The 13,136-nt window shown below is 50.8% G+C and overlaps 2 protein-coding genes across 3 annotated transcripts in view; one reads left to right on the top strand and one right to left on the bottom strand.

Moving 5' to 3' along the window:
• The window catches only part of TG (thyroglobulin), a 250,852-nt gene that overhangs the window by 178,150 nt on the left and 59,566 nt on the right, over positions 1-13,136 (top strand). The gene's annotated exons all lie outside the window — the stretch shown is intronic.
• Positions 1-13,136, bottom strand: part of SLA (Src like adaptor) — a 34,730-nt gene that overhangs the window by 17,334 nt on the left and 4,260 nt on the right. Inside the window, exon 2 of one of the 2 annotated variants that reach the window (XM_081816581.1) lies at positions 4,866-4,963. In XM_081816581.1, coding sequence (XP_081672707.1) covers positions 4,866-4,926 — 61 coding nt within the window. In that variant the 5' untranslated portion in view covers positions 4,927-4,963. Of the gene's footprint in view, positions 1-4,865; positions 5,251-13,136 lie in introns of those variants that run through there. The other variant, XM_081816580.1, reaches the window with a different exon arrangement.

The raw sequence follows: 13,136 nt of genomic DNA on the forward strand, positions 1-13,136 counted from the left end.
CCCCCCCCCCCACGCTAATATCATGTTTATGGGATGGGTGGGATTAGCATCACATAGTCCAAGACCAATTTCAGCCAATGGTGTCCTAAATTTTGAAAAGCCTCTGGACGTGCAAATTTGAAAATATTCTGTTCTTCTAAAAACAAAATCCATTTGGTGAGAACAGAAGATGAAATCCGGAAGACCAGATATTTACTGATGGCTCAACTTGAAAGTGTGTCATAGTGAACAAACTGTATAAAAGTGTAAAATGGGAAATGAATCCAAAAAAGGAAGGAGACCCAGGCAGAACTCACTAGCCACAGATATTACTTGGTCAAAGGAGGACAGGCCTTTTTTAGCATTATTATGCCTCTTGGAATCATTACCATTTCTTTTTAAATGCTAAAAACCTTTCAGTAGTTTCCATTTATAACTCTAGCAAAGCCAGCCTTTCAGGACTCCCAATGCTCCATACAACCCTAGAGAATATATATTCTTATTTAAAAAATGAAGAAACAAAGGCTGGGAGAGTGTTTAGTAACCTGCAGCAGGAGCATGAGGGTTGTTGAAGCTCCTGGCCATGTCCCTAGGCCACAGAGCTCTCCTTGGCATGTAATTACCAGGCTCTCCCCAATTAGCGCTTGCTCCTTGACAGGTTGGGACAAACGCTGACTCCAAATGAGGTTTCCAAGTTGGCACCAGCAGCCGAGTGCAATTGGTTGGCAAGGAGCTAAACAACCCAGTGCTTTCAGCTTCTGGTTTTGCACGCCCTTGAATTGTGCCCAAATCCATGGCCTCCAGAGGGTCCAAGCAGGCCTTGCTTTCAATGTCTTTTACAGGAAACATACACACACAACTAACCAATCAGACGGGGCTGGGCAGACTCGCCTGATAGGAGATCTACCAAGTTCTGTTGATCACCACAAACCATAGGTTGTACCCGTGGGTCCTATATTGTGGGTTGAAAAGTGAGGCACAGTGGTCCACAAGTTCTGTTCTGTCCCACACCTTGGCTGTCCCATCTCTGAGATGGAGCAGATTGGACCGAGTAGATCTTGAGGCTCTCAGAGGGCACAGCGAGGTGGAGAGACTAGCTCAGGAGCACATGGTAGCAGGCCGAGTGCCTAGTCTCAAAACCCAGTCACCTAGCGGCAGAGGGGGCAGACTCTGTCCCTGGCCACCTGCTCTCCTGATGCTACTGAATACCACCAGCACTACTATTTACTTAACAGTGTCTTTCTTTATGTTAATTTGCTTTAAAAAAAAAAAAAACAAATCTTTAGCCCCATTCTAGGCACCGTGAAATCATGGTCTGATGGACGAGATGTATTTTGTATGGTCTCCATTACAAGGGCAGAAGTTGTACATTCAGTGTAAAAAGTTGAATGATCGCGTTCCACCTAGAACCATCTCAGGGGCCAGAAGTGGGATGAGTAAGACCCAGGTGGAAAAGGTGGGTCTAGTCAAAGATCTGTTGCAGGTTCCCTTCCAGGGCACTGGACTGTCTGTGATAGAGATCACTTCCTGTGGAGGCTGGGAGGAGGGAGAATGATGTGTGTAGAGCACTAGGAATCAAGTCTGGCACGTTACAGAGTCACTCCCATCATCCCATTTTACAAGTGAGACCAGAGGGACCCTACGGAGACAAACTGACTTCTCTCATTGCTCATCGGGTGTTAAGAGTAGGGGCAGGACTAAAAGTTGGGTCTAGGGATGAAAACTTTTGGCTCAAACCAGGGGGCTTGTAAGAAATTCCACGGGTTGTTCCCCTCCACCATCATCGAATTCTGATGAGCAGATCTGGGGCGGGGCCCAGTGATCTGCATTTTTGACAACTTTCCGGAGGCTCTGATGCAGGTGGTCTGAGAATCATTCACTGGGGAAGTGCCAGGCTGGGTCAGAGACCTCCCTGCCCTCTTCTTCCTCCTCAGAGCCCCTCCCATGTCTTCTTTCCATGGGGCAGCACCCTAGGTGCTAGGTAAACGCCCCGCTTAGCGTGATTTCCATGCTTGCACAGAAGGGGGTCTGAACAGTGTCTGGGTTTGCATTATGACCTCTGTCAGTGAGATCAGGGTGATAAAAGGTGAAGAGGGGAAAATAAAAAAAAAAAGAAGGTAAGGTGGGGGAAAATTGTACCTTCAGATTCTATTTAAGGTAGAAATATGTCATTGCCCAGCTACATGGGAGTTCCCTAGGTCTTACTCAATTCTGTACTGTCCGTGTCTGGTGCAGAGCAAGAGTCTGAAATAAGGATAGGATTGTAGAGAAAATGAGTTATGTGGGTTGATTGGCAAGCAAGTCATGGAACCCCCAATTCGACTGCTTTAAACCTGCTTTTTTCGGGGGGAGGCATTTAGACAGAGCCTCGTGCAATCAGGTTACCCCCAGTGGAGTTTAGAAAAGTGATTCCCTCCACATTTATCAGGCGACTACTTTGTGCTGTCAATGCTCTGAGAAGGGGATTGTCCTGGTCTCCATTTGACTGCTGAGCCCTGCCCTTCTTCTGGGAGGCTAACTGACTTACCCCAGGTCAAATGGCTTCCAGGCACAACACTAGTAGCTCAGCAAGGTCATTTGTCTCTGAGCCTGACCCGTTTCTTCAAGTCCTCCTACCTCTGTGGGTTTTGTGATAGTAGTCTCCAGGAACTGGAGTAATCAGGGATGTTCTAGAAAGCTTCGTTTAGGAGCAAACAGATGGACAAAGCCACATCCCAAGGCATTCACCGTCCTCGCTAGGAGGAACAATACACTCCTAAAAGCTCAGAAAACGTGTCTGTCTAGCAGTTTACAGGTGAGGCTTCCTGCTGATCCCTGTGTAGGGCCTGGGGCTTTTGGTGACTTTCATTCTCCACCACTCAGGCTAATGTCAGAGGAAGCTCCACTTGTTTGCTGGCCTAAAGCCCTCAGCTCCCCGCACTACTTCCTGGGAGCTGGAGCCTGACCAAATGAGTAAGCATGAGTGTTAGCTGAGTGGGTGCATGTTCCATGAAAACCCGAACCCTCTGCATCCATCGGCTAGAGACTGACTAATTAATGCAGCACCCACTGCAGCCACTTTCCTCTCCCTTCTTCGAGTGGATGGCAGAAAAAAAAAGGGGGGAGGGAAATCAAATTACAACTGATCACAGGGGAAACTTTTCAGAGGTGGGGGATGGAAAAGGCAGCTACTCGTGCTTGATGTGGTTGCCTGGATCACGCACTGGGTCCGACCTGGGGAATTCTCTTCACCAGGGGGTGGAGGGCTGGGGAGACCCCTCTACCTCCCTTTTAGAGGTGACCTCCCACCACCCACACAGTGGAAAAAGAGAAACTTATTTCATGAGAATTTGCATTCAAAAACTAAAGGCAAATGAGCGAGCCCTTGGAGACCCGTGTTTTCATGGGGTTTGCTCAAGCATGCCGCCCCCCCTGCCCCAGGGCGAGAAGCTGCAGTACAAAATGGCCTCGCTGGGTGGGTGGGTGGGTTGGTGTCTCCCGAGCCGGGGTGGGCCCTGGGTGTTTTCCTCAAGCAGCCATGACCAGAAGGGGAAGCTGTGATTTGCAGTTGTTTGGAGAAGGTGGGAGAAGGGCCCAGGCAGCAGGAGGCCCGGCCGACACCTGGTTCTGAGCTTTGCATGGGAGGCAGAGGGGCCCCGGAGCGCGCCGGCTGCCCCACCTCATCACATGGCTCCATCTCCTTTGTCCCGGAGAATGTTCTTTTCATCTTTCCCCGCTTAGGCTTAAGGAGGGGCGTTGGAACAGCCACTAGAGTTGCCCTGCCTGGGGACTGAAATGGGCGGCAGGGTCTCTGCTTGCTCCCTTGGGAGCATCCGAGGGATCCCGAGACCATGTATAACTTGGTGTCTCCATTCTGGAAGCAATGAGAAGGCGCCTCCTTGCTGAAGGGGCCACAGAAGTAGTGGAATGAGCAGTAGAGACAGGCGCCTGGCACGGCGGACTCTCAGCAGGCAGGATGGTGGCCATCTGTGCGTGGGGACTTTGCAGGGTGTGGGGCTGCAGGGGGCGCAGGGGACGCGGGGCATTAGCAGAGGGAGACCGAGCACCAGCACTGTGACGTCAGATAGGAGGTGGAAATGTCCCAAGGGCACTCACCCTGGGGACCCTGAGGGACCTCCTGACCATCTCCTTCCCAAGCCCCTCAAGGACCCACACAGTGCGCTGCCGCCACCCCACCCAGAGCAAAAGGAGCTTTGCTCTCAGCCTTTGCCCCCTGCTTGCTGATGTCCTCTTAGGGCTCTCTGGCCAGTTTCTGAAGGGCTCCTCGGCTTCAGGAACCCGCCTCTACCCGGCAGCGCCACGGGAAGCTGACTTCTGTCATCACTGCATAAGCCATGGCCTTGTGCCCTCCCCCTAGGATGGCTAGCCCTGTGATCCTACCAAGGGGAGCCAGGATTCCTTTCTTTTCCGGAAGATTTCCTCGAGCTAGTGTCTAGCTTCATCAGGTTGCACAGCAAAAGCTTCTGCAGAGCTGTGATAATATTAAACTCACGATAATATTATAGCATGGCTGGCTGGCAGGGTGTGGTAAGCAAGAGCCTAGCTTTCAGAATCAGACTGGCCTGGGTTGAAAATCTGACTCTCCCCATAGCGGATCACATTTCCTTGGTGAGCCTCAGTTTCCCCACCTGTCAAATAAAGGTGGAAAGAGCTGTTCTCAAAGGCCCACCACACAAGCCAGCCGCCCAGCAGCCACTCAGGGCACCACTGCTCAATCTTTTGAAATGCTAACCACGAGCAAGGTGAGAGAGGCAGCTACCATGAGTGCCTCTGCACCCCGTGCCCTGTTTCACCAACTGTCAGCAGCCCCGGTCGCTCGGTCTTGGCCCCGGCTCTCGAACGATGGAGTTAAGCATCACACCCAAGAGCCAAGAAGCCAGACTTACCATCTGGGCTGGGCACAGGCCTCTCGGGAGGTGCTGGGGTGGATCGCATACTGTTTCCCATCGCTCTGTCTCCCTGGGCTGTCGAAGATGCTCGAAGCCTACGGCACAGGGGATACACACAGCAAGTCAGCCATGCACCGAGCCCTCTGGGTGAGGAATGACCCAGTTTAGAGTACATGGTGCATCCCTCTTCAGCAGCTCACTTCTTGAGGGGCGGGTGTTTTCATGTGAAGTTGAGATCCGTGAATGTTGGTTACATTTGCTCAGCCCTGGGTCTTTTATCAAGGGAATGACAGAGAAAACCACAGAGAGGGAAGTTGTGAGCGAATGCTGTTGGTCGCAGAAGTTTCCATTACTCCGAGCCCTGGCTGGCGGAAAGCAACCAGCGGTGCTTGTTGGGTGAGGGGGTGAGGGACATTTCAGGGGGGCCGCAGCCCCTCCCTCCCCCACTCAGGACCCCCTCCCAACCCCCATGCATGGGGAATCGGGAGCACCTGACACCCAAGGAAGCACCAGCTTGACAACCAGAGGGGGGCTGAGCAAAGGGTAATTTCTGCGCCAACTTTCTCCTGCGTTCGTTTCTGCACATGCTCTAACCCACGGTGAAGAAGGGAAACTCCATACCAACGCTGCATGCTTGCGGCGTGCCCCGTTCACACATCCGCTGCAACTTCTGATAATTGTCAAGTCCCTGCATCCCTCACCCCATTTCTCAGTGAAGGCAACCGAGTCCCCAGGAGGGTAAGGTCACACAGCACGGATTTGAACTGCTGAGGCTGAGCCTCCAGTTTGTTCCATGTTGGTTCACATTCTGGCTCTGTGCGTCCGAGCGTGGTGACCTCTGGGCAAGTTATGGACCTCTGCCTGCCTGTTGCAGGGAATGATCATGAAACAACATTCAGTCGTGGCTGCAAAATTAACAGATAAAGCACAAGAAGCACTGAGAGCGTGGCCTAGCCTAAAATTCATGTTGATGATTGCAATTTATAGTGTATTTTCAGATTGTCCATAATGATAAACATTCAAACTCTGGGTCCCTGTACAAGCGTTTTAGAAGGGAGCTTAGGGCGATCACAGAAAATGTGTCTTCTTGGGATCCTTGAAGCACAGAGAAGAAGGCCCCACCCATAGTCAGAGCCCTTCTTGTCTCTTGGGGGTAAGGAGGAGAATGGAAGGGCAGGGTCCCCCAGCTGGGGCTGCCCATCTGCAAACTTATACTCCACCCCTTTCTTTGTCTGCAGTTTTGGGTAGAGAACTGAGTAGCTTGAAAGGGTCCAGAAGTCTGTTAACCCAACCCCCACCCTGGTCTTAAATCCTTCCTCTATGCACCGCATATTCAGATTCTGGAAAGATCTGTGCTCTCGGCAAGGCCTTCCAGAGATTGAGGGAAGTCTGTATCACTTCCTAATTTACTGAGGAGGAGGTGGGCAGGTGGGATATTTAGTGTACTAGGAAACAAGAAAAACCAAAATTAGTTTTGCTTGAAAGTTAATATATTTTAAATATTTACATGAATAGTTCATCAGTCGTAACTCAAATAGTTCATTTATAATTGTGCTCTTCCTAAGATAATTACAAACTTGCAAGAACTCTAAGTCTAAAATGCACCAAGAAAGTGTGGTCGGAATGGATCACACATTCAAAGTTAAGAACCCCGTCTTCTGATCCTGTTGACTGAAAACAACAGAGATAGTTCTAGGGTGTGGCCCCTCTGGGTATAAGTCCCTCCTTTCCCCTTCTTACCACCCCTCCCCTGACCCCATACAGCCAAAGGGACACCTTTGACCTTGGCAGGACCCTTCTTGCAAGCCCGGCAGGTTTTAACAGCATCACCCTTGCTCTAGGAGGCAGAGACAAGTTGTCCTTATCCCCAGCTCCTCAGCTGGTGTAGGCACTCAAGAAAACGTGCTCCTAAAAAGGGCTCAAAAGACCACGCCAGTGGAGTGGCTGGGAGCCTCACTCCTTGCAGCTGGGTCCTGGGCCCTGAGCCAGCACCTGGAGAAAGGCCGGCCCCTGTGTTCCCACCCACCCGACGGGGAACTCGGGCCACCTCTGAGGCCCCACCTCACGCATGTCCGGGGAAGGAGCAAAGGAAGTTGCCTCTGACTCTGAGGCGCTGGCTCTCCCCCACGGAGCTGTGCCCCTGTGTGCTATGCAGAGATGTCCCGCAGAGGCCTCTACCACTCTGTCCTGCTCCCTGTGCTTTCCTGGAGCCCACCAGTCACCCCAGAACGTCAGCTTCCCTGACTGTCATTACTAAGGCCTGGAGAAAGCTCTCAGGACAGGCTGGGGAGAGGTCTTGCAGGCCTTCTGTCTGGGGATAACTCTGAAACACTCATGCTGGCCTCGTCCCTCTTCCTCTCCCACGTGTCCCCACACCACAGTGCACCCCAGCAATGCCGTTCTCTTCCCTGCGGCCTAACACTTGCACCTAGCATCAGTTAAACACCAGGGACTGGGGCTCCTGGGTGGCTCAGTCGTTTCGCGTCTGCCTTCGGCTCAGGTCATGATCCCAGAGTCCTGGGATCGAGCCCCACATCGGACTCCCTGCTCAGCGGGAAGCCTGCTTCTCCCTCTTCCACTCCCCCTGCTTGTGTTCCTGCTCTCGCTCTCTCTCTCTCTGTCAAATAAATAAAATCTTAAAAAAAAACAAAAAAAAACCACCAGGGACTGTGCCTTGACCCCGGCCCCACGTTGGGTGTCAGCTCCCAGCCCGCAGACATCCCCCGGCCCCGCCCTCCTCTCCATCTTCTCGCTCGGAGCCCCTTCTGGGCAACAGCCTGCAGCCTTCACGTCCCACCCTCTCCTTCCTTCAACCACAGCTCCAGTAAAGTCACGGGGAAGAAAAGACTTTGTTATCTATCAAAGTGAATTCCGACTTCACTCCCTCCCGACAACTTTGTAATTCTTCTCAAGCACGCGTGTGGGATTTGGGGGGATTTGTGGAATCGGGGACGGGAAAAAGAAAGGCTTGAGGGTTGCATTTCTCAGTCGGGAAAACTGAGGTCCTTCCAAGAAAAGAAACATACCCAGGGTGGTGACATGCGAAAGGTCGGGTAGGTCCCCAGAGGTCTGACACACTCCCTCTGCCCTGTTTCTCGCACTCTGGTCTCTTCGGTCTCGGGTCAGCATGCACGCACCAGGCCACCATACCCCGTGCTGTTCGGAGAAAGGTCTCAACAGCCCTGAGTGGTCTGCTTGCTGGCTTCCTGTGTTCTCCAGGAAGGAGTTAACTTCTCTGCGAGAGGCTTTCATTTGAGCGAGTAAAAATGCCCCCAGAGACCGAGAGCCAGAGTCTCCCTAATGAAATGGCTGAGCAATCTGATTTAATCTGTGACAGTTTTATGCAGGGGTTGGAGGTGGGAGAGAGGGTAGGAGACACATAATTGCTTCTAGGAACAATAAAGAAAGGGCAAAAGAGAAATGAGTTAATTAACATTAGCTCTGAACATTTGGTTTCTTCCTCCCTTTCCTTTGTGATGTCCAGGATCAGAGCTCGTGTTTGCCTCTTAGCCTCCCCCTAGTCTGTTTTCTTGGTGTGAACTTGGGCCTTCTGAAAAATGAGAGTGAAAAAGATGGTCTCCAAAGACAAAGCCACTTTGCCCCTTTTAATTCTAGGAATCAAGGCTCGATGAGTTTCTGAAGACAATTAATAGAAGAACCATCATCACTTCTCTTATCAAGTCCCATTACAGAATCCAAACCCTGACTTCATATTCTTCAGGGTCAAGGGAAGGCTGTTCCTGTGTGCCCCACCTTCTAGTGGGCAATTGCCTTTAACCCTCCCAGCCTCCCTGGGAGGCCAGCTTCCTCCTCCACCTTCTTGGTGTGGAGGTCAGCTGCTGAGCTAACCTGTCCACACTCGGAGAGCTGGAAAGGTGTGGGACAGGGCCACAGGATGCACACCTACCTCTCCTGACTTCAGCACCGATGTCCTTTGTCCACCTTTCCCAGGGGGCCGTGCCACTGCCTGTCTCCAGGGAGGAGGGAAGATCACCCAGGACCTCTGGGCAGTGGGGATGCAAGGCACGCAGAGGTCCCACGGACGCAGGGAGTTACCACTTGGGGTGTGGGAGGCGCCTGCCAGCCACCTGTCTCTGGCTAGCTTTCTCTGTGACCAGATCAGGGATCCTTTCATTGCGTGTTCTGCATTATCTTATAAATAGAGGGGGCAGGCTTCTGAGAACCTTCCATTCCCGGATGGTATCCCGGGACTGTTCTGTGTACTTTATCCCCTTTGGGCTTCTAATGTCCGGGCCTTGCTGTCGGAAGGGCAAGTAGCCTGAACCCCTACATGGCGTGCTGAAGGTGGAGAGTTGAGGAACCTCAGCCGAGGAAAGACAGGTCTGGACTTTGTAATAAAACCAGGAACAGTTGGAAAACCTTGATGACAAGGTTTAATTAATATAAAAATCTATTTAGGGATGCAGCCTTCCCTTTGGCCTTAGAAAGTTCCCCCACAAAGAGTGGCTGTAAGTCCACTCATGTGACTGGCTTCTAAGGCGTGGAAGCATGACGCCCCCAGTGGGGAACCTCCCCATCCACCCTACCTGGACCCCAACGGTGGCAGTAGTCCCCGGAGGCCCCCCTCCCCGCCACCGTGGCTGAGCAGCTCTACTCTGCGCCTGGCGTGGGGGTGAGGCATTTTCTAGCTGTCCTACCCTTGTCGCTCATAACAGCTCCCTTTCGGAGGTGGGATAAATTTTGTAACTTGTCCAAGGTTATATGACTGGTAAGAGGAGAGCCTGGGCTCCAAAGTAGCTGTGCTTGCCACCTCCATGAGATGCTGCCTTGCTTTCCTGCCCCTCTGGTTCACAGAGAAATGATTTTTTAAAGTTCTCGAAGTAAATTTCTGGAACCATAAACTTTTGGGGGGAGACCTTAACACAAAGGACAGGGAGGTCTGGAAGGGCCTCTGGGAGGTCAGGTGGCAATGTTTGGAACCCATGTCTGGGGATCTGGCTGGAGGGGAGCAGAAGGGACAGGAGAGAGAGAGGCAGGGAAGGTGTGCTCAGGCCTCAGCTCTTAGGTGGCTTGCTGGGGTCAAAAGAGCCGGAGTGAATCCTGTGTAGTGTTTTCCACCCTTTCACAATGTGAAAGAATTGATACTGCTATGGGGGGCGGAGGGAAGAAAGAAACAAGAAAAACTAGCTTATACTATCCCAATTTGTAAAAAATTAACATGCATATGCAAATATGTATAGAAAAATAGGAAAGGAAATTATTTCCAAGATGTGTCGAAGGGCTCTCTCTGGGTAGTGATCTTATAAGGTAAATGGACCAATTTCTTGCTTACACCCTTCTAAAATCTCCAGATGGTTCTCCCACATGCATGAATTGCTTTCACAACCCAAAGCAGAACTTGGACAGAATAAGGAAGCCTTGAAAGGGTTTTTAAGTCAGGCAAGTCTGAGTTCAGATTCCAGCTCCCAACCTCCTGGCTGTGTGTCCTTTGGCAAGTTACTGCACTTCTCTGAGCCTTGATTTTTAAATCCACACATTTGGGATACGAATACATGTCCTGCGGAGTTGTTTTAAGGATTGAATTACAGATCATATCTGAAGCAGGGGTAGGTTTGGTAAAATCAAATAGCTAAAAACTTCCCCAAGCTGGATCTCTTGGTGCTATTGGGTGGCCCAGCTAACTACTCTGCAAGCTTGAGCAAGTCTCTTTGCCTTCTTGGGATCTCAGCATTCTCAAATGTGATGGGAAAAGGGTTGGGACGGACGATGGCTCATGGCCCTTTTGCCTCAATTACTCGTCGACTGTGACTGATGCCAGGTACCTGCCCAGTTGACTTGGGACTTGCTCGGTACTGCCCGTGGTCTGATGCTATGCGCAGGAACAAGAAGAGCTGGAACAGCAGCTCAGCGTGGGCTGGTTGCCCTGCCAAGGATCTCGCAGGATTTCCGGGGGGCACCCCACCACATCCTGACCTCGTGCAACACGCACACCTGCCCTGTGACCCACATTGTTCCCTGCTCTCCTCTCTGGGCAGGTGCAGCCTCAGCCCGCCCACCCCCCAGCCACCCAACCCCACCTTGTTCTCCTTTCCTGCATGGCTCCTAGGGCTCTGGCCAGGGCCTGCAGCCAGCTCCGAAAATGCACGCATGCTCCCACTCCCTCGTCCTGCCTGACTCAAAATCGGAGGCTTTAAATTGCCATTTGGAGGAGACCTTTGTATCCTCTCATCCAGGATATTCCAAACCTGTTGGTTGAAACCTGTTTTAAGAGTTTCCCCGGAAGCTTAGTATGTAAAATCGATAAAAGCAAGCTGCTGGTTGGGGACTTGGGGTTCAGCACTCTTGCCCCTTTACTCTTCCTGATGGGAGAGCCCAATCCCAGGATATCATAAAGCACCAATTTAAAAAATAGCAGTTCAATGCCTTCATATTACAAAGAAAAGGCTCAGAGAGGGTAAGCAACCTGCTCAAGGTCACTCAGGAAGCTTGGGCAAGGGCCATGACTCCCTGTCCAGCACTCTGTCCACCATTCTGCCTGAGCCCCGTGTCCACGAGCCTGTGTTCTGGCACCTTCTGCCCCTGTGTGCTGAGAAAGGAATCTCATATACTCTCAGGATAACAGGGAGACTCAGCTTTACCCTAAGACTAGGATGGATGCAGCCTACAAAACATTTTATGTTCATTTTAGGATGTCATGGGAAGAAACCAGATTTGGGGCCAGTTGGTGCTGAAGCAAATTTCAATCTCACCCCTTTTTACCTCACTAAGCCTCTTTCCATTCTTTGTTTGTTTTCATTTAAAACGTGGGCATATCCACATCTGCCTTGCTGGGGTTTCACAAGTAAGGATTAGGGAGAGGAGGTATTACAGGACAGGCACACCGTGCGGTCTGTGTGGTCCCCCTCTGTGCTGATAGTGAATGTGCCACATCTAAGCAACGGCCTCTGGGCCCAGACCTGGTGGCCGTCTGTATGATGTGGTGTCCCGCATGGCGAGATAGGCCGAAAGTCAATCTTGATTTGGCTTTAATATTTCATTGAGTAAAAAGAGGAAAGCTCCCCCCCCCCACCGCCATTTGTTTCTCTTCTAGATCAGCTTTGTATACACAGAGGCTGGTGTAAATATATATAACCCATGAACTGACATCACAAACATTGGCAGCGAAAAAAACAGTGGTAAAGACAATTATTTTGATATCAGAAGACACAGATTCACAACTACACAGAATAGGAAAGCAATATATATGAATAGGCTTTTGTTTTTCCTTCCAAATCTGGATACTTGCGAAACCCAGGCTTTATTAGAAGGAGGAGGTCGAGGCAGATTTGTGTGCAGACGTGAAAGTTCGCCTGGACGCGTGGGCCCAGGGGCGTAAAGTTAGTGACTTGTTTCCTATATCACATTTCACAGCAAGACTTAGTTTTGCTTTTTATTCACTGACGTGAATCAACCGTGTGGCTCATAACCTTATGGAGCGAGATGGAAATCGATAGCTTGCTAATAACATCATTTGCATATGCTGAGCCACCTGCTCTAGAGTCCTCGCCCCTCACTGTGGATCACTCATCACAACACAGACATGGGGGTCCTATACCAGGGTGCTCAGACGGTTCCTCTAGGGGCTTGGGCTCTGGTCTTTCTACAAAGACCCCAGGATGTTTGCATGTGCTGCCAGGGGTGAAACACTGAGCTACTCTTTTCTTTTTTTTCTTCACCTCCTCAGGAACCCTGCATTGCCTTTTAAGTGAATTATAATTCTAACAGTTATTTGTGTGATTGTTCAAAGAATGGCTGTGAGTAAAGACAGTGGTCAGATCTGCTTTTACTCATGGCTGGAACACAGAAGCTATTCCACGAGGGAAACAAAATGGGATAGGTGGTAAATGGAAAAACAATGTGCCCGGGAGAGGAGTAGATTGGTGGCGTCCTGGTAAACTCTAACAGTGATGGGGTAGTGTTGTGGTGTTTGCTCCCTTCTGTGGCATGAATATTCCCACCGTGGCTGATTTCAAGCTTGCAATGTGACATCACCGAATGTGGAGTTAGGAAGGGATGTGTACAGTGGGTCCTCACAAGCCGGTATGCATGGTTCCATGCACCAGTGCAGGAAGAGACTTTCTTCTGACAATTATCCTTATTTGGAACAGATGCCTGAAGACATCCCCATTGTTTTCAAAGGAGAAGAGACCCTAATCTCCATGAGCATCCACCATGTGGAAGGTCTAAATTAAGTATTTGAACTACACTGGCTCATCTGATCCCCCAAAGAGCCTGCCATTTTGTAGATGAGGAAACGGAGTCTCAGAG

Source organism: Leptonychotes weddellii, chromosome 4 (assembly GCF_054177405.1).
Source record: "Leptonychotes weddellii isolate Sample4059 chromosome 4, ASM5417740v2, whole genome shotgun sequence".
Taxonomy (NCBI): Eukaryota; Metazoa; Chordata; class Mammalia; order Carnivora; family Phocidae; genus Leptonychotes; species Leptonychotes weddellii.